This window comes from Cervus elaphus, chromosome 9 (assembly GCF_910594005.1).
Source record: "Cervus elaphus chromosome 9, mCerEla1.1, whole genome shotgun sequence".
In the NCBI taxonomy this organism is placed as follows: Eukaryota; Metazoa; Chordata; class Mammalia; order Artiodactyla; family Cervidae; genus Cervus; species Cervus elaphus.
The window spans coordinates 22,169,447-22,187,692 of NC_057823.1; the positions used below are offsets into that span (position 1 = coordinate 22,169,447).

At 53.2% G+C, this 18,246-nt stretch overlaps 1 protein-coding gene across 2 annotated transcripts; it reads left to right on the forward strand.

Annotated features, from left to right (window-relative positions):
• Positions 1–6,228: 6,228 nt before the first annotated feature.
• Positions 6,229–18,233, forward strand: UBXN6 (UBX domain protein 6). 2 transcript variants are annotated; one of them, XM_043911917.1, is made up of 10 exons: positions 6,229–6,411; positions 9,404–9,567; positions 10,146–10,210; positions 11,246–11,374; positions 14,524–14,621; positions 15,592–15,667; positions 16,363–16,447; positions 16,526–16,876; positions 17,104–17,252; positions 17,752–18,233. In XM_043911917.1, the coding sequence occupies exons 1-10, from the start codon at positions 6,329–6,331 to the stop codon at positions 17,875–17,877; spliced, it is 1,326 nt and encodes a 441-aa protein (XP_043767852.1). In that variant the 5' UTR covers positions 6,229–6,328; the 3' UTR covers positions 17,878–18,233. The 2 variants fall into 2 exon arrangements, with proteins under 2 accessions (XP_043767852.1, XP_043767853.1); XM_043911918.1 differs by lacking the exon at positions 6,229–6,411 and adding an exon at positions 6,669–6,875.
• Positions 18,234–18,246: the final 13 nt, after the last annotated feature.

Here is an 18,246-nt window from a genome sequence, read left to right on the forward strand (position 1 = left end):
TTACCCCAGATGGAGTTATTCAAAAGCGAGTGCATAGGGCCTTCCCTGATTGATGGTCCAGTGGTTAAGAATCTGCTTTCCAATGCAAGGGACATAGGTTCAAGCCCTAGTCAAAGAACTAAGATCCCACATGCTGCAGAGCAACTAAGACATTGAGCCGCAATCAGCCACAGCTAAGACCTGACACAGACAAAGATACACATGTAAGACAAAATTGAGAGCATGAAGGAAAATGCAATGTCTTTTATGATCTAGTCTCAAAGTTGCACACTACCACTTCTGCCCTACTCCATTTGTTAAAAGTGAGTCACCAAAAAAAAAAAAAAAAGTGAGTCACCTAGTCCAGCCCATATTCAATGGTAGGGGACTTAGGCTCCACCTTTGAAAAGCAGGAGTGCTAAAGACTTTATACATATATTTATTTTGTTTGTATCTGGCTATGCTGTGCCACAAGTGGGATTTTAGTTCCACAACCAGGGATGGAAACTGTGTCCCCTGCAGTAAAAGTGCAGAGTCCTAACCACTGGACCGCCAGAGAAGTCCTGGACATATTTTTAAACCACCGCAACCCTACACCTACAGTCAACAATTTTTTAATACTTATTTTTATTTGGCAGTGGTGACTCCTAGTTGCGGCATGCAGGATCGTAAATCTTACTTGCAGCATGTGGGATCTAGTTTCCTGAAAGTGAAAGTGAGAGTCACTCAGTCGGGTCTGACTCTTTGCGGCCCATGGACTATACAGTCCATGGAATTCTCCAGGCCAGAATACTGGAGTGGGTAACCTTTCCTTTCTCCAGGGGATCTTCCCAACCCAGGGATTGAACCCAGGTCTCCCACATTGCAGGTGGATTCTTTACCAGCTGAGATACAAGGGAAGCCCAAGAATACTGGAGTGTGTAGCCTATCCCTTCTCCAGGAGATCTTCCCAACCCAGGAATCGAACCGGGGTCTCCTGAATTGCCAGCAGATTCTTTACCAACTGAGCTATCAAGGAAGCCCAGGGAAATTTCCTAACCAGGCCTCTAACCCAGGACCCCGGTGTGGGGAGCCCAGAGTCTTAGCCACCAGACTACCAGGAAAGTCGCTAACAACAGTTAATATTTTTGCATGTGTGTTTTATATTCATGTGTGAATATATATGCATTTGCTTTTAAACATTTGAAAGTAACTTTTATACATCCATCATCACACGTCACCCTAAATACTAAATATTTCATCACACTAAATACTTTGTCACACTAAGTACTTCGGCATTTCCCAAGAACAGGGACATTGAATTATATGCTACCTTTACCACACAAAGAAAATTCATATTTATGCTATGATGTTATTTAATATTCAGTCCATTTCCAGTTTTCTTCATTGTTCTATGAAGTTTTTGCAGCTTTTTCTTTTGAACCGGTATCAAATCAAGGTTCATGCTCTGCAAATAAAGATTACATTCTTCTAGTCCATTTTGATGAAAATCTTGTTTATTTTTCGCAACTTTGAGTTTCTTGAACAACCAGGTAAGCTAGTTTGAAGCAAGTCTCACATTCCGGATTTGTCTATTTCCTTGTCAGGCTGTGTTTTTTTTTTTTTTAAGTTTGAATCTGCCACAAAGCATGTGGGATCTTAGTTCCCTGATAAGGGATTGAACTTGCAGCCCCTGCAGTGGAAGCAAGGAGTCTTAACCACTGGATCACCATGGAATTCCCATGAGGCTGTTTTATTGTTTCTCTATCCTTTGTAATTCTCATGAATTTAGACCTAGAGGCTTAATTCAATTGTCTTTTACTTTCAAATGTTATTTTCTATTGTAAAAGCCAAAGAACCCCATTAAAGAGAGTTGAGAAAGAGAAGAAAAATCCCCTATAATCCCCCCAACTCCAAATAACCAGTGTTAGAATTCTTCCCTTCTTCCTTACCTTGTTCTTTCCACAGCATGTTTTCTACCTATTGTAAACCAATGTGCAGATAGCATCATCTATTGCATTTAAAAATTTTATTTACTTATTTATGGATTTATGACTGTGTTGGGTCTTTGTTGCTGTACTCGGGCTTTCTCTAGTTGTGGTGCGCAGGCTTCTCATCACAGTGGCTTCTCTTGTTGGCGAGCATAAGTCCTAGAGCATGGGGGCTTTAATAGTTGCAGCACGCAGGCTTAGTAGTTGTTGCCCTGTAGTATGTGGTATCTTCTCAGACCAGGGCTCAAACCTGTGTCTTCTGCATTGGAAGGTGGATTCTTAACCACTGGACCACTAGGGAAGTCCCAACCATTGCATTTTTACTCACCACTGTAGTGTGGTGGGTAGCCCTCAGATTGGACCCCAGTGATTTCCACCTCCTGACATTCACATTATTGTGGAGTCCCCAACCACATTGAAGGAAAGTCTCTGTCTGTGAGACCAATAGCAAATGTCAGAAATGATGTTTGATACTGGGTTATAAAAAGACTGTGGCTTCTTTCTTGAGCACTCCTCTCCCCCCACCTTCTAATTTTTGTAAATTGTCTTGGTTGTGTTGCGTTTTACATTCGGCATGCTGTATCTTTCGTGCTCTTCACTATGGTGCATCAGCTTCTCTCTAATTGTGGCTCTTGGGTTTATTTGCCCTGTGGCATGTGGGAACTTAGTTCCCCAACCAGGGATTGAACCCTTGTGCCCTGCATTGGAAGATGGATTCTTAACCACTGGAACACTAGGGAAATCTCACTCCACTCTTGCTCGCTCCCTCCCTTTCACTCTCTCTTATTACCCACACAGGTCACACACTGGAGGAATCTGGCCGCCATGTTATGACGACCCTCAAGTTGTGTATAGAAAGGTCTATATAGGGAGGGCCTAAGGCCTCTGATCATTAGCAAGCAAGGCACTATGGCCTGCCAACAACCATCTGAGTGAGCTTGGAAGCAGCCCCTCCCTCAGTTGAGCCTTCAGATGTGGCCATAGCTCCAGACAACACTGACTTCAACATAACCTGAGAGCCTTGAGCCAGAGCCACCCAGCTAAGCCTGATTCCTGATGCACAGACATTTTGAGACAATGGTTGGTCTTTTAAGTTGGTAAATTTCGGGACTGCTTGTTATGCAGCAACTACTAACTTATACATCTCCTGAAGGATTTTCCCCTGGCTACGAATTAATTCACCAGACCACAGTTCCTTGTGGCTATAGACTGTTTAATAGAGGGGATGATCAGACCACACATTACCTGCTCTCAGCAGAGGATCCATTCTCCCCTTTGCCCACCCTGCTCTGGGCACAGTGCTCTGTAAAATAAGCTACCACCTCAGGACCTTTATCTTTGCTGTTCCTTCTGCCTGGAATGCTCTTCTCCCAGATACCCCCATGGTTTTGCCCCTTCTCTCCTTCAGACATTTCTATTCAAGTGTCAGACCTTACTAGCCTATCTGAAAAAGAACTTCCATTGCTCTGTTTTTTGTTTTTTTTAAATATATATTTACTTATTTGGCTGCATGGGGTCTTAGTTGTGGAAATCCATCTTCATTGCATCATGCAGGATCTTTCATTGCAGCACATGGACTCTGCAGCTGCTGGCCTCGGGCTTACTATTTGCAGCTCATGGGCTTAGTTGCCCTGTGACATGTGGGATCTTAGTTCCCTGACCAAGGATGGAACCCAAGTCCCCTGCATTGCAAGATGGGTTCTTAACCACTGGACTACTAGAGAAGTCCCTCCCATCACTCTTGATTCCCTTCCCCTACTTTATTTTCTTTCACAGTAGTTATCACTACCTGTCACTATATACTTATTTAATAGTTGTATCCCTAATTGACTGTGAGCCCCTTGAGGACAGGATCCCATCGGTCTTATTCTCTGTTGTGACTGTACTGGCCTGATACACAGCAGATGCTCAGTAAATGTTCTGGGCATAACTGTCTTGCACTCAATCACACAGTGAAAATGCAGCCATGAGAATTCCAACCTAAATGTGGGCACATATGTACGTGTATGTGTTTTTTTTTTGCTAGAGTATTTTGGGTGGGGGGCTTCCCTAGTGGCTGGAAGATCCCCTGGATCTTCCCCTGGAGAATGGAATGGCAATCCACTCCAGTATTCTTGCCTGGAAAATCCCATGGAGAGAGAAGCCTGGTGGGTTATAATCCATGGGGTCACAAAGAGTCGGATACGACTGAGCAGTCAACATAAGAGTATTTTTAAAAAATAATTTTATTTATTTTGGCTGTGCTGGTTCTTCGTTTCTGCACAGGTTTTTCTCTAGTCATGACTAGCAGCGGCTACTTTAGTTGTGGTGCGGGGGCTTCTCATTGTGGTGGCTCCTCTTGTTGTGGAGCACAGGCTCTAGGGCGTGTGGGCTCAGTAGTTGTGGTTCCAGCTCTAGAGTTCGGGCTTAGTAGTTGTGGCGCATGGGCTTAGTTGCTCTGAGGCATGTGGGATCTTCCCAGACCAGGGATCAAACCAGTTTCCTGCACTGGCAGGCAGATTCTTTACCACTGAACCAAAAGGGAAACCCCGCCAGAGTATTTTATTATTTACTTTTTAAAAGATTTTTTCCAAAAAAAAAAAAAATAACAGATTTTTCCCACGTGGACTATTTTAAAGTCTTTACTGAATTTGTTACAATATTGTTTCTGTTTTTATGTTTTGGTTTTCCGGCTCCAAAGCATGTGGGATCTGGGGATTCCCAGGTGGTGCTAGTGGTAAAGAACCTGCCTGCCAATGAGGGGGATGCAAGAGATACAGATTCTATTTCTAGGTCAGGAAGATCTCTTGGAGTAGGAAATGACAACCTGCTCCAGTATTCTTGCCTGGAAAATTCCATGGGCAGAGCAGCCTGGTGGGCTACAATCCACTGGGCCGCAAAAAATAAGACACAATCGAGCGATTGAGCACAGCACATGTCCTATCTTAGCACCCCGACCAGAGATGGAACCTGCAGCCCCTGAATTGGAAGGCAAAGTCTTAACCACTGGACTGCCAGGAAAGTCTGTTTCTGGAGTATTTAAAAAAATTTCTGATAACAATGGATCATATAAAAAATTTTAATAAAAATAAGTGCTCGCTTCGGCAGCACATATACTAAAATATTTTAATAAAAATAAGAACCTATCTGAGATGTTATTTCACCCACAAATACCTCAGAAAACATCTTTAGCTGAAAAAAATTTATTTTTAAACATCACTACAATGTCATTACCACTCTTAACAAAATCAACAATAGCTCCTTTATATCATCTAACACCTGGATCCAATCAAATTTCCCTGGTGGTCTCAAGCAAGCCCTTTTCCTGTTTTCGGATTCTTATTTGATGTTACAAACTGCGTCCACCCTCCCATCCCCTGAATCCTGTTTCCCGCTTAATTTTTTTCCATACCACTAACACCATCCACTCCACCATAGATTTTATATTTTCTGGCTCTCTCCTCCAATCAAAAAGATCACGAGTTCTTTGAGGTAAGGCAATTTTGTCAGTTTTCTTCACTGCTGGTACAGAACGGACTCTCAAGAACTGTTCTTAAAGGAGTAAATCTGCAGTCCATGGAGTCGCAAAGAGTCGGACGCGACTTGGCGACTGAACAACAAAATCACGATAACGTCCGCGATTTTATTCAGAGATTTCGAATTGCAGCCTCAGCCTCACAGACCTTCTATGAAGCCGGTGCTATTCGTATCCTCATTTCATAGCTAGGAAAATAAAGTTCAGGGAGGTTAAAGTTTGGGCTGCACTAGATTCTTCGTTGAACTCCGTCAGCGCTCTGAGGATAATCTCCGATCTCTTTAAGTTAAACCCCTCGGTGATCCGCCATCGAGGGTCCCCAAGCCCTAGCTCCCTGCAACCCATCCTCTTCCTTTTCTCCCACATTGTGTTTGTTGATTACTGGCACTAACCACGTGGCTGTGTGGGGACTTTGCCCCCACACAGAGTTGGGACTTTTTCACGTGACCGTTGGGGAGCCAGGGAAGGTTCTTGAGTAAGTAAAAGGACAGGACCAGCGCTTTCTCCGCGGGGTCCTCGGCCTGTCCCTCTCCCTCTTGTCACTCCGTGGGGAACGCGGTGGAAGGCGCTCAAGCACAACCTCCCTCTGGAAGCACCGTCGTTGCCCCTGGCAACAGAATCCAGACGAACCACCGAGAAGCGCCCCGAGAGTGCAGAGTGGTCACTTTGGGCCAACAAGACGCAGAGATCTAGAGAGGCTCGCTGCGCCAATTGTCACGTGGACTGCCCTCGCGATGGCTGGACTTCCGGCGGGGCCGTATTTTCTTTCCGGTTGTTGGCTCCTGCCGGCCCCTCCCGTACTGGGCCCTGCGCCCCCCCCCCCGCCCCCCCCCCGCGGCCCCCCGCCGCCGGGCCCGCCGCCACTATGAAGAAATTCTTCCAAGAGATCAAGGCCGACATCAAGTTCAAGAGCGCGGGGCCGGGTCAGAAGCTCACGGAGTCGGTGGGGTGCGTGACAGACGTTGAGGCTTGAGACCCGGGGACGGGGATGGGCGGGGGCGGGGGGCGCGGCGCGGGAAGTCTAGGGAAGGCGAGGGGCGTGGAGGGGCAGCTGAGAACGTGGGGGACACCTCCGGGGGCGGGGCGCGAGGGAGGGGGTGGGAGTTGGGGGAGGGGAGGCCTCTGGGGGCGGGGCATAAGGGGCGAGGCTCGAGGGGGCGGGGCTGCAGGAACTGAGGGGTTAGTTAAGAGACCCTAGCGGGTTAGGGCGGGCGGTAAGGGGAGAGGCCAGGGATGCGGAGAATGGCCCCTGAAAAGTCATCGCCTAAGATCTGAGGGCTTCTCGGTGATCAGAGGTTGGGGACTGATCCTGGAGAAACAAGAAGAGCTGGGGTCGCAAAGAGTCGTAAAACTTAAGCTCCGTGGCGATAGAGAACTGGGCCTTGGTTGTGGAGCAGGAGGGTGGACGGGAGGTGAGGATCCGGAGGGCTTAGGCTTTGTTGGCGGTGTGGTCAGGGACTTGGGACGTGCGGGTGAACTGCGGGGGGAGGGGCGTGAGTGGCGCTGTGAGGGGCTGAGGAAGGTCTGGGAGGAGAAGGGAGGCAGGTGGGTGGAGGTGAGGACCTGGGGGATTCGGACTAGAAGGAGATGGGGGTCCTCCTCGTGGGTGATCGCTGAGTGGCCTGAAGGCCCGGGAGGGAGACCTGGGAGGGGAGGGAAGGTGGCCTGCACTTCCAGGCCTCTGTAACTTGTCTGGGGAGAACTTGAAGAGAGGGGCTTGGGGCCACACTGGAGACTCCATGGGGAAGTATGAGGGGCCAGTGCTGAGCAGAGGATAGTGATGAGCTGGAGAGGCAACGTGGATGGGCTGAGAAGGCTCCACTGCGGGGAGGGATGAGCAGAAGGAGTCTGGAAGAGGCTGGGATTCCTACAGGGAGCTACAGAGAGGGCTGGGGCCTGAGGGGGGTTAGGATGGGGAGTGACTAATGAAAGTTATCAGCCTGGGAAGGGGTCTGTGAGGCGTAATGGAAGGGATTGTGAAGAGGGGGAGGCTGGGAGGAGAGATTGGGTGGCCTGCAGTAAGGGTTGGTGAGGGAATCCCGAGGGAGTGGGGGTGGGTGAGGGAGAGAGTGGGTGCGTGGTGAGGACATCCGGGCATCTGTCATGAGGCTTGGGGGTTCCCTGGGGTTCTTGGGAAGGGATCACTCAGTCGGGTGAAGGAGGCCCATGAGGGCCAGATCTCTGAGTCAGGGAGGAAAGTGCAGGTCCCGGGAGCCTGGGGGTAGCGGGGAGAGGAGGACCCCTTTAAAGGGGCCCAGGGAGAGTCGTGGGCCAAACAAGGGAGTCCATTCATTTGTCCATCAAGTAGTGAGTGGAGGTGGGAGCTGGAGCAACTGGGACTGTGTGTGACTGGAAGGAGGTGAGGACTGATGGTTGTGTCAGACTGGAAGCCTGGAAGGAGAGGGGAGGGAAGTCACGTAGAAATTTGGGCTTCTGTGATGCGCCTGGAGCCAGACTGGAGATGCAGGATGTGTGTCCAGCTAACTGCCACAGCATGAGAATCCCTGCCCTCTCAGGGCTCCCCTTCCTGTGAGGGGAGGTGGATGAGTAAGCCAATACATAAATGACAAAAGGTTGGCCGTGAAGGAAAAAAAACAGGGTTGAGATTGCCAGCGATGCTGGGGACTGTTAGGTGGTCTGGGAATGTCTCTCTAAGAAGGGGAAGTTTGAGCTTAGATTTAGCTGTGTGGAAATCAACCCATACCTCACACATGCATGCACTGTTGAAGTGGCCCCTGTCCATCCCAGGAAGAATACTCCCCCAGAAAGCACAGAGTGCAGAGGTCCTGTGGTGGAAGAACAGGTGTGAAGAACAGCACAGAGCAAAGATGGAGCAAATGAGGGAAAGGGGCAGCTCGTGCAGGGCCTGTGTTTGGTACAGGGTTTTGTTGTTCTTGGGGTGAGGGGGGTGTGTATGCAGAGGAGTGACTGGGTTTTAGAAGGACCCCTCTGGCTGCACAGGATGAGTCATGAAGGGAGGAGGGGGGAGTGAAAAGTTTGGAAAATGGTGCTTTTATGGAATGGTGGGGCTCAGGCGGAGGTATCCATACGTGACTTGTCCATTCTTCAGCCTGAAACTTTCAGCTGTGGACAGGGTGGGTAAGAGGAGCAGGGATTAGAAAAGAGGGGTGCCCTGGGTGTCTAAGCAGAGAAGGGGAGCAGCAGGGTGGGGTGAGGTGGGGGCGGAGGCAGCAAGGCCATGAACGCAGAGCCTTGGCTCCCTCTTGAGATATAGCGCAGATGATTCCAGCTCCCAAAGAGAGAATCCTGAGGGAAGGAGAGCAAGGCAGAGTCAGACCTGGGTGGGAGGCAGGACTCTGCTGGAATGAGGAGGAGGCCAGATCATCTCCTGGCTGGGTCAGGGCTGGAGGGTGCCCATCCTACGGGGCGATCACCCTGCCTCCCAGGGTGGAGGCAATATCAAACCAGATCTCTGTAGCCTGCCTCACACAGGGCCTGTGTGCAGCCTGGCACACTGCCCCAGCATCCGTGAGCCTCTGGGGCTTGTGAGAGGGCGGCTGGAGCCCTCGCAGGGAGGAACGTGGCCCTGAGGAATAGACACGCTGAGCCTTAGCTCCTGGCATGCCGGCTACCTGGCACACAGTTGGTGCTTAGTAAACGAAGTCTGGATGGGTCTCACCCTTGTAGACAGTACAGGTGGAGACTCTCCCATGGGGAAGGGGGCGGACGGTGGGTGTGCTCTCCCCCCGCCTGACAGGTGACGACTCTGAGGCCCAGACCAGGGCAGGATTTGCCCAGAGGGGCCAAGCAGGGAACAGAACCACCATCTGCCTCCAGGGGCTCCTCTGTCAGCATAGAACCACCGTCTGGTGGCCACCAGGGAAGAGGCATGGCTGTGTCTTCTGGGGCAGGAGGGGGAGGGGACCGAAGCTCTCCTGCCAACCCCGTGTCACCTCGCCATCCCCCTGCGTCTCCTCAGGGAGAAGGCCCCCAAAGAGAAGCCCAGCCAGCCGCCAGCCCGGCAGCCCCGCCAGGGACCCACCAATGAGGCGCAGATGGCAGCAGCGGCGGCCCTGGCCCGGCTGGAGCAGAAGCAGCCCCGGGCACGGGGCCCCACATCTCAGGACTCCATCCGGAACCAGGGTGAGCCTTGACTGTCCTCTATCCATGGCGGGGGGACCTGGGGCAGGTGGAGCATGCCTCTCCCCACTGTCCTCTAGGTGGATCCTCTGCTTCTCATGGGTGCCGGAGCCTTCGGGCTCCCACACTTTGAGGTAGGAGGAGGTTTAAATCACAATTGTGAGGAAGATCCCCTGGAGAAGGAAATGGCACCCCACTCCAGTATTCTTGCCTGGAGAATTCCATGGACAGAGGAGCCTGGTGGGCTACTGTCCATGGGGTTGCACAGAGTCGTACATGACTGAGCAACTAACACTTTTACCACAAAGGGGAAGTGCTGATGAAAAGGCTGAGGAGGGGTCTGTTTGTGATCTGGGGCAGGGATGTCTGGGATGGTGGAGGGAGACAGAACCAGGACTTGGAGCAGGAGGAGGCATGGTCTGGTGCAGCCTGAGCCTGGGGGTGTGGAGAGGTGGGGGGGCCAGGAGGACCTCGAGCTGGAAGGACTAGAGTGTGACCCATGTGAGGATTCAGGCCTGGACGGGGCAGGCAGGCTTACTCCACACACCGACTGTTCTCCGTCTCCCTGCTTCTCCCCACAGTGAGAAAGGAACTTCGAGCTGAAGCAACCGTCAGTGGGAACCCAGAGGCTCCGGGGAACAACACGGTAAAGACATTGTGGCAGCAGCAGTGGGACCCCCAAAGTGGGGCCTGGGGAGGGGGACCTGGAGGGCCCACTTGGGCTCTTTCCTGCTCTGATCTGATTGGTGCCCAGTCCTGGGCTATAAGGGTCTGCTGCGGGGGAGGGGAGGGAGACGCAGCTGTCAGGGCAGATCGCGGTCACCTCTGGCCTCAGGGCATTGAGGCAGGTTAGGGAACCCCATGGTGGAGGGTGGTGTCATCTGGGACCTGCATGCCTGGCGTGTCATGAAACCAAACCCAGGTGCCGGGGAAGGGGTTGCACGTCTATTCAGTCATTCCCCCACCCCATCCCCTGTAACCTCACACGGGGAGGAGCTGTTACAGTTCCCACCTTTCAGAAGAGAAAACTGAGGTTCAGAGAGCCCAGTGTCCTCAGTTTGCACCTCAAAACCAGCAGGGGCAAGACTGGAATTCCCAGGCTGTCTGACTCCAAAGCCCTTTCCCTTAGCGCTGCCCTCTGCTGCCTTCCTTGGTGGTGGGGCACACAGAGACTGTGTAGTCTAGGAGGCCTTCCTGGAGGAGGCAGGCCTTTACGGAGAGCTTGGAGGAAAGGGTGTTCTGAGCAGCACCACCCGTGAGGCCTGACTGAGTTTTAGAATGGAAGGAACCTTGAAGATGACTTAGGAATTGAGTTCCAGACTGAGGCCGGGACTCACCCAGGGCACTGTTGACCCCCTGACTCCCTTTCCAAAGCCCCTTCCTCACCCCTCAGTCAGGGCGAGCAGGAAGAGCAGGGGCCTTCAGTTGAGCACTTGCTCTGTGTCCAGAGCCGCTACCTGCTCTCTGTTCCTTTCCCTGTTGAATTCTGACATCTTATGGCCCTGAAGATGGGCTCCGAGGGGCTTGGCTACTGGGACATGGTGTTCCACAACTAATAGGCAGAGGTGACAGTGTTAGGCCTGGGGATGTCTGGCTCCCAGGGCCCCGCTCTCAGGACTGTGGCACTCAGGGTGGCCTTTGTCCGCAGTCCAGGCTCAGACACCTTCCCCCATCTTCCCAGGTGCAGGAGCCCAAAGAGGAAGGCTCAGCCCACCTGGCGGTGCCCGGAGTGTACTTCACCTGCCCCCTCACAGGGGCCATCCTAAGAAAGGACCAGCGGGACGCCCGCATCAGAGAGGCCATTCTCATGGTGAGTGCCCGCCCCGCTGCTGGAGCCACCCCCAGAAGTCTGGAAGGCCTGGCAGCCCCTGCAGCGTCACCACCTGGGTGTGCTCTGGTTCTGTGCTAATCTCCCTCACCTGTGGGACAGAATTCACAGTCCGGGAGGATAGGTGGGGAAAGTCGCCACCACCCTCCTCAGGGCACCAGCTTTGAGCATGTTGTATCCCTTTTCAGAGATGCTCCAAATACAAACTTCCGAGGCATCTGTCTCTCCTACATGGGCTGCGTTTTTGTTTTACATAAAAATCAATCTGCCATTCACATCTGACATGGAACTGCAACATTTATCAGTACAGGAAGAACTTCCATATTATTATTATTTTTTCCTTAAAATTCTATATTTGGAAATAATTCCAAACCTAAAGAAAAACTATAAGACCAGAAAGAACACCTGAATCTCCTTCACCTAGGGTGGGAGTGACCTATTACTGTTCCAACAGATTATTACAAATGCAGTGCCTCCAGACGGCACGCCTCTGCTCTCACAGTTCTGGAAGTTATGAGTGGGCTACAGTCAAGATGGCCACAGGGCTGTGTGCCTTCTGGGAGCCCTGGGGATTCAGGCTGTGTGTCTGCTGTGGTTCCTTCTCCGCCTTCACGGCCAGCTGAGCCAGGCCAGGCCTTTCCCAGCTATCCTCTGCTTCTTTCTCTCTCTTCCCCCTCTTCAGGGCCCTTACGATTCCATCGGGCTCACCTGGTAATCCCAGCTAATCTCCTTATCTTAAGGTTTGCTAATCAGCAGCCTAAACTCCATCTGCGAAACTCCTACCCCATAACCTACATGCTCCCAGGTCCCAGGGGTCAAGTTACAAATACCTGTGTCATTCTCCCCACCTTACCCAAATCTGCCAGTTGTTAACATTTTTACCTCATTTGCTCTATCACCCCTCTCTGGGATTTTTTTTGCCACACCCCACGTGGGATCTTAGTTCCCCCACTACGGATCAAACCCACATACTTTGCATTGGAAGCACAGAGTCTTAACCACTTGACCATCATGGAAGTCCCTCTCTTTTTTTCTGAGCAGTTTGAAACTGCTTTCTCCATAGTGACTGCATGGTGACTCCTGTAAATTGTTCCTTGACTAACCAGCCCTGTGTTGATGAGCATGTAGGAAGTTTCCAATCTTTCACTAGAGAGGACAATATTTATGATGAAAACCTGGTCTCTACAGCAGTTCGAGCTGTAGGTTCCATTCCAGAAGCTGAGTTGCTGGAACAAAGAACATCTGTGTCAGGCTTTGGATAGTTGTCACCAGGTGATCCTCCACAGAGTTTGTCCCGATTCACTCTCTCACCAGCATTGTGGGAGAAAGTTCCCATTTGCCCTGTCCCCTGACTGTCACTGTGGGTGACCACACGTTCATGTCTCTACCCAAATCGATAGGTAAAAATAACATTCAGCAGTTTTTAGTTTGCGTCTCCCTTTCTAGGGTTAGGTTGTCTATGTTTTCATATGAGAGTGCATCTTTTGATCATTTTTGTATTGGGTATTTTTTATTATTATTGATTTGTAGGCACTCTTTACATATTAGGGAAATGAGGTTTTTGTCTATGATAGGGGGATATTTTACTCCAGTTTATTTTTTTTCTCCAGCTTATTTTTATATTTTGCTTACGGTCACATAGCCATGCAGAAATTTTTTCTCTGTAATTCAATGCGTCGATTTTAATTTATGGCTTCCAGGTTTTGTGGCATGCTTAGAAAAGCCTTCCCCACTAAAGAATTAAAACAGTTCTTCCATGGTTTTTCTAGTGCTACTCTGTTTTGCTTTTTAATGTTTAAAGGTTTGCTCCAACTAGAATTTATCCCTGTGTAGAATATGATGTATGCAGCTAGGGTTATTTTCATTTTAAAAAAATTTTTATTCGAGTATAGTTAATTTACAGTGTTGTGTGTGTTTATTTTTTTTCCAGATAGTTGCCCAGTTTTCCCCAGTCCTTATTTGTTGAAATACCTGTCTTCTGGCCACTGTGAAGTCCACCCCCATCACAACATGAATACCTACATGGACGTTGTGTTCCTTTGTCCCATGCCCTGGTCCTAATTTAAATGAGGCTGCGGGCTGCCTGGATATTTCTGAGAACAGCACTGGGAGCTGCAGCTCTTTGCAGGGGGGTGGGTGTGCTTGTCCTGAGGCGGCTGGAGTGGGGGCCGTCAGCCTGGCTCAGCCATGCCCTGAGGACCACCCCCCGACCCCTGACAGCTGCTTCTTTGCAGACCCGCTTTGTTGGCCTGTCTGAACCTTTTTGTCTTATGCTGGTAACTTAACTGGCAGAGTGAACGGGGTCCAGATTTGAAGTCCCCAGGAGAGTTGACCCAGTTCACATCAGACGTCAAGTGACACATACGTGGCTGCTGAAGGCTCACCCCCACTGTAGTTCAGAGAGGCGGGCCGGGGCAGGCGGAGGCTCCACACCTGCCTTCCAGGAGCTCTGGCTGGGCTTCTGCGGGGGGTGCACAGGTAGATCTGAGTGGCCAGGTGGTCTCTGCTCTGATCCATCACCTCTAGTGACCCCACTGTTCACCCCCACCACTGTTCAGGCAGAACAGATGTGTTTGGGGCTGCCACAGGTACCAGCCCCCACTGGCCATGTAACTGCTGACTTTCTGGGGCTGCAGAAAAACAAGACCCGATGGGGAGGCCACGTGCCTAGCTGTCCAGAGTGCGAGCACACCTGCTGCCTGACCTTGCTTCTCGCCTCAGTGACCCATTCTCAGTCTCTCCCTACTGGGATGCTGTTTGCAGGGTCCCTGGGGGCACTCAGAGGCTGGGCCAGCTGAGGGATCAAACATGGCCCCTCCACTCCCCAGGGAAGCAGGTGGCACCCCCAAGGCAGGGGGATGGGTCAGTGGCATCTTCACTGTTTTGCCTCCCTGGCTGTGCACGGGCAGCCGCAGGTCACAGACCTTTTTTGCATCCTGTTTCTGCCACCTCAGTCTGTTTCTAGAACATCCCTTGCAGGGCTGGGAGATTAAGAGAGGCCATGCATCTGCAGTGGCTGGTGGGTTCTGGACATGCTGCCAGTGCATGCTGAGAGCCAGCCACTCAGACGGTGTGGCCCCCAGGCCCCCAGGACGGTGCTTCCTGACCCTCTGGTTTCTTCACTCCCCCAGCACTTCTCCACTGACCCGGTGGCTGCCTCCATCATGAAGATCCACACGTTCAACAAGGACCGGGACCGGGTGAAGCTGGGCGTGGACACCATCGCCAAGTGAGTGGGCAGCCCTCTCCCACCAGGCACCAACTCCTGCTGAGGAGGCCTGCAGGGAGCATGGCCCTCTCCCTGGGCCCTCGAGGAAGGGGTCTGGCCTCTCTGGGGCCATTTATCAGTCTTTAAAATGAAGAGGTTTACTGCATCAGTTCAGTTCAGTTGCTCAGTCATGTCCAACTCTGCGACCTCATGGACTGCAGCATGCCAGGCTTCCCTGTCCATCAGCAACTCCCAGAGTTTACTCAAACTCATGTCCATTGAGTCAGTGATGCCATCCAACCATCTCATCCTCTGCCTTTCCCTTCTCCTCCTGCCTTCAATCTTTCCCAGCATCAGGGTCTTTTCTAGTGAGTCAGCTCTGCATCAGGTGGCCAGAGTATTGGAGTTTAGCTTCAGCATCAGTCCTTCCAGTGAATATTCAGGACTGATTTCCTTTAGGATGGACTGGTTGGATCTCCTTGCAATCCAAGGGACTCTCAAAAGTCTTCTCCAACACCACAGTTCAAAACCATCAATTCTTCAGTGCTTAGCTTTCTTTATAATCCAACTCTCACATCCATACATGACTAATGGACAAACAGAGCTTTGACTAGACGGACCTTGCATCAGGGGTTCCCAACCCTTTCCTATTGGGATCATCAGAAGAGAGTGAAGAGGCAGGATCGCCCCGTTCCTGTTACTGAGCAGGTCTGGGTGGGGGTGCCTAGCAGTTTGTGCTGCTCAGGAGCCCCCCACGCTGGGGGACCTCCAGGGACCCATCAGCTCCAGAGACCGTTACTCTGGCCCTGCCCCGCTCCACCCACCGTGGCGGGTCATTGGTGCCCTCGGAAGGCAGAACCGAGGGGGAGGCCTGGTGTCTTGGGTGCCAGGGGTCGGGCTCTGTGGGCTGTCCAGGTGTGACAGCACCTTGCTTGGGGTCACCCTTAGTGACGTGGCGTGGCTCTGAGCTGTTGGCGCCTGTCCACCCCAGGTACCTGGACAACATCCACCTGCACCCAGAGGAGGAGAAGTACCGCAAGATCAAGGTGCAGAACAAGGTGTTCCAGGTGAGCGCTGCTGGCAGAGGGACTTGGCCTGGTGTGACCGGGCCCATGAGGCCCCCAGGACCCAGGCTGTCACAGGGAGCAGCTGGCTTGCAGACAGCCTGGGATGGGGGCTAGAGCTGGCTGCAGAAGGGCCCCTGCTTGGCGGGGGGTGGATGGTTGGGGGGTGGGGAGCAGTCCAGGCGGGCTGAGGTGGTGGGTGGGAGGCGGGCTCTGTGAGCACCATAAACCCTCTGCCTGCCTACCACCCAGTGTAGTGTGAGTTCTCTTTGAGTTAGTTGAGAGAACGTCAGCACTGGGGAGGGTTTCCACACAAAGGCAGGCTTCTGGCGTCTGTGGAGAAATTGCAAGCCCACCACCCTGGCCGTGGTGCCTGCCCCTGCGGCCGGCAGGGCCCCACTTTCTTCTGGTGGCGCCCACGGGAGTCCAGCATCACACAGCTGGCCTGCCCCACCTTTGGCACTCCTTCCTTGCATTGTCCTTTGGCGCTTCAGCCTCCTTCACCCTGGTGTTGACCTTTTCGGGTCCCGGGCCCTCTGTGAGCTCAGCCCCTCAGATGGCTTCAGGGGTTCAGCCTGTCCAGGGATAGCAGCTGTAGAGAGCAGGGACTCTGGGCCCGGAGGCCAGGGTGGGCGGGGACTCTTGTGGGGCACAGGGAGGCCCCGAGGGCCCCGCGTGACCTCTGCCTCCGCTCTCAGGAGCGCATTCACTGCCTGGAAGGGACCCACGAGTTCTTTGAGGCCATCGGCTTCCAGAAGGTGCTGCTTCCGATCCCCGACCAGGGTAAGAGCCCAGAGTTAGGGCGGGAGGGTCCGGTGCGGGGTCTCCCTGACTCGGCAGGGACGTTTCCGCGTGTTCCAGAGGGCCCCGAGGAGTTCTACGTGCTGGGGGAGGCCGCCCTGGCCCAGCCTCAGAGTCTGGAGCGGCACAAGGAGCAGCTGCTGAGCGCCGAGCCCGTGCGCGCCACTCTGGCCCGCCAGCGCCGCGTCTTCCGGCCCTCGCCCCTGGCCTCGCAGTTCGACCTGCCCACGGACTTCTTCAACCTGACGGCTGAGGAGATCAAGCGGGAGCAGCGACTGCGGTCGGAGGCCGTGGAGCGGCTGAGCGTGCTGCGGACCAAGGCCATGCGTGAGCGGGAGGAGCAGCGGGAGATGCGCAAGTACACGTACACGCTGCTGCGCGTGCGCCTCCCCGACGGCTGCCTGCTGCAGGGTGCGTTCTGGGCACCTGCGCGGTCCCTCTGAGCTGCGTTTATCCCCGGGGAGGTGTGCGTGCGCGTCCCCAACAGCTGCCTGCTGCAGGGTGCAGGGAGCGTGCTGCGCGCCCGCGCGGCCTCTCTGGGCTGCACTAGTCCCCCCGGAGGAGGCTGAGGGCTGGCGGCCGGCTGGCGCAGAGGTGCCCCGGCAAGCTCCAGCGCCACTCGACTGTCTCGCCCCCAGGGACCTTCTACGCCCGGGAGCGGGTGGCTGCGCTGTACGGGTTTGTCCGGGAGGCCTTGCAGAACGACTGGCTGCCCTTTGAGCTGCTGGCCTCGGGCGGGCAGAAGCTGTCAGAAGATGAGAACCTGGCCTTCAACGAGTGTGGGCTGGTGAGTGACAGCTCCCCGCACCTTAGCCCGGCTCTCTGGGCTCTTGTTAAATCGACACAAGGCCCCAAGAGGGGATGGGATGGTACTGGGGAGGGTGTCTCTGGATGTAAGACCCACCTTCCCACTTACTTGTGGAGTGGCCTTGAGTAACTTTCATCTGTAAAATGGAAATGTGCCAAGTCTGTTCAGAGTCCTCTGCAAAGCAGAGACCAGAAGGCTTTCAGAATGCAGGGAATTCCTTGAGAGGACAAAGGAGGGGGCTGGATCACGGTCAGACCCTGATTCAGGGAGACTGGGAAGGAGGCCTGGAGAGGAAGTGCCAACTGCTGCCTCAGGCTGGGTGGGCTTCAGCCAGGCCAGGGGGTGTCCTCATCTGATGAGCCCTTGATGGCACAGCGGTGCTGTCCCCAGTGGGGAGCAACCCTGGGCGAGTGTGGTCTGGGCTCCAGCAGGGAGATTTGAATGTGAAGCTGGAGCTCTGCGCCTCACCCTGCTGCAGGTGCCCTCTGCCCTCCTGACCTTCTCGTGGGATGCGGCGGTGCTTGAGGACATCAGGGCTGCAGGCACCCAGCCAGACACGTCTATCCTGAAACCCGAGCTCCTGTCAGCCATTGAGAAGCTCTAGTGAAATAAAGCAGGGTTGGCTCAGCCCCACCGTGGGTCTGTCTCGTGCTCTCCTCCACGTTCTCCCATTCCGGTCCCCCTACCACCTCCAGAACCGCTCACCCTGCCCATGGGGCACTGCGGGCATGAGGTGGGGGTGCTGGCCGGCCGAGCACACAGCCATGACCACCGCCAGGAGAGGGCATCACTAATAATCTGTTTAGCAGAAGCCCTGGGTGCCTCCCAGGCGGAGCAGCCTGCAGCCCCGGCCAGAACCCTGTGTGCAGTGGCCCCGGGGTGACCAGCCAAGGGAGGCCTGGGCCTGTCAGGACAAGTTCTGTAAAGTTATAAACCTGAATAAACAGGATGTTGACTAGTTTCCTGGTGTTTC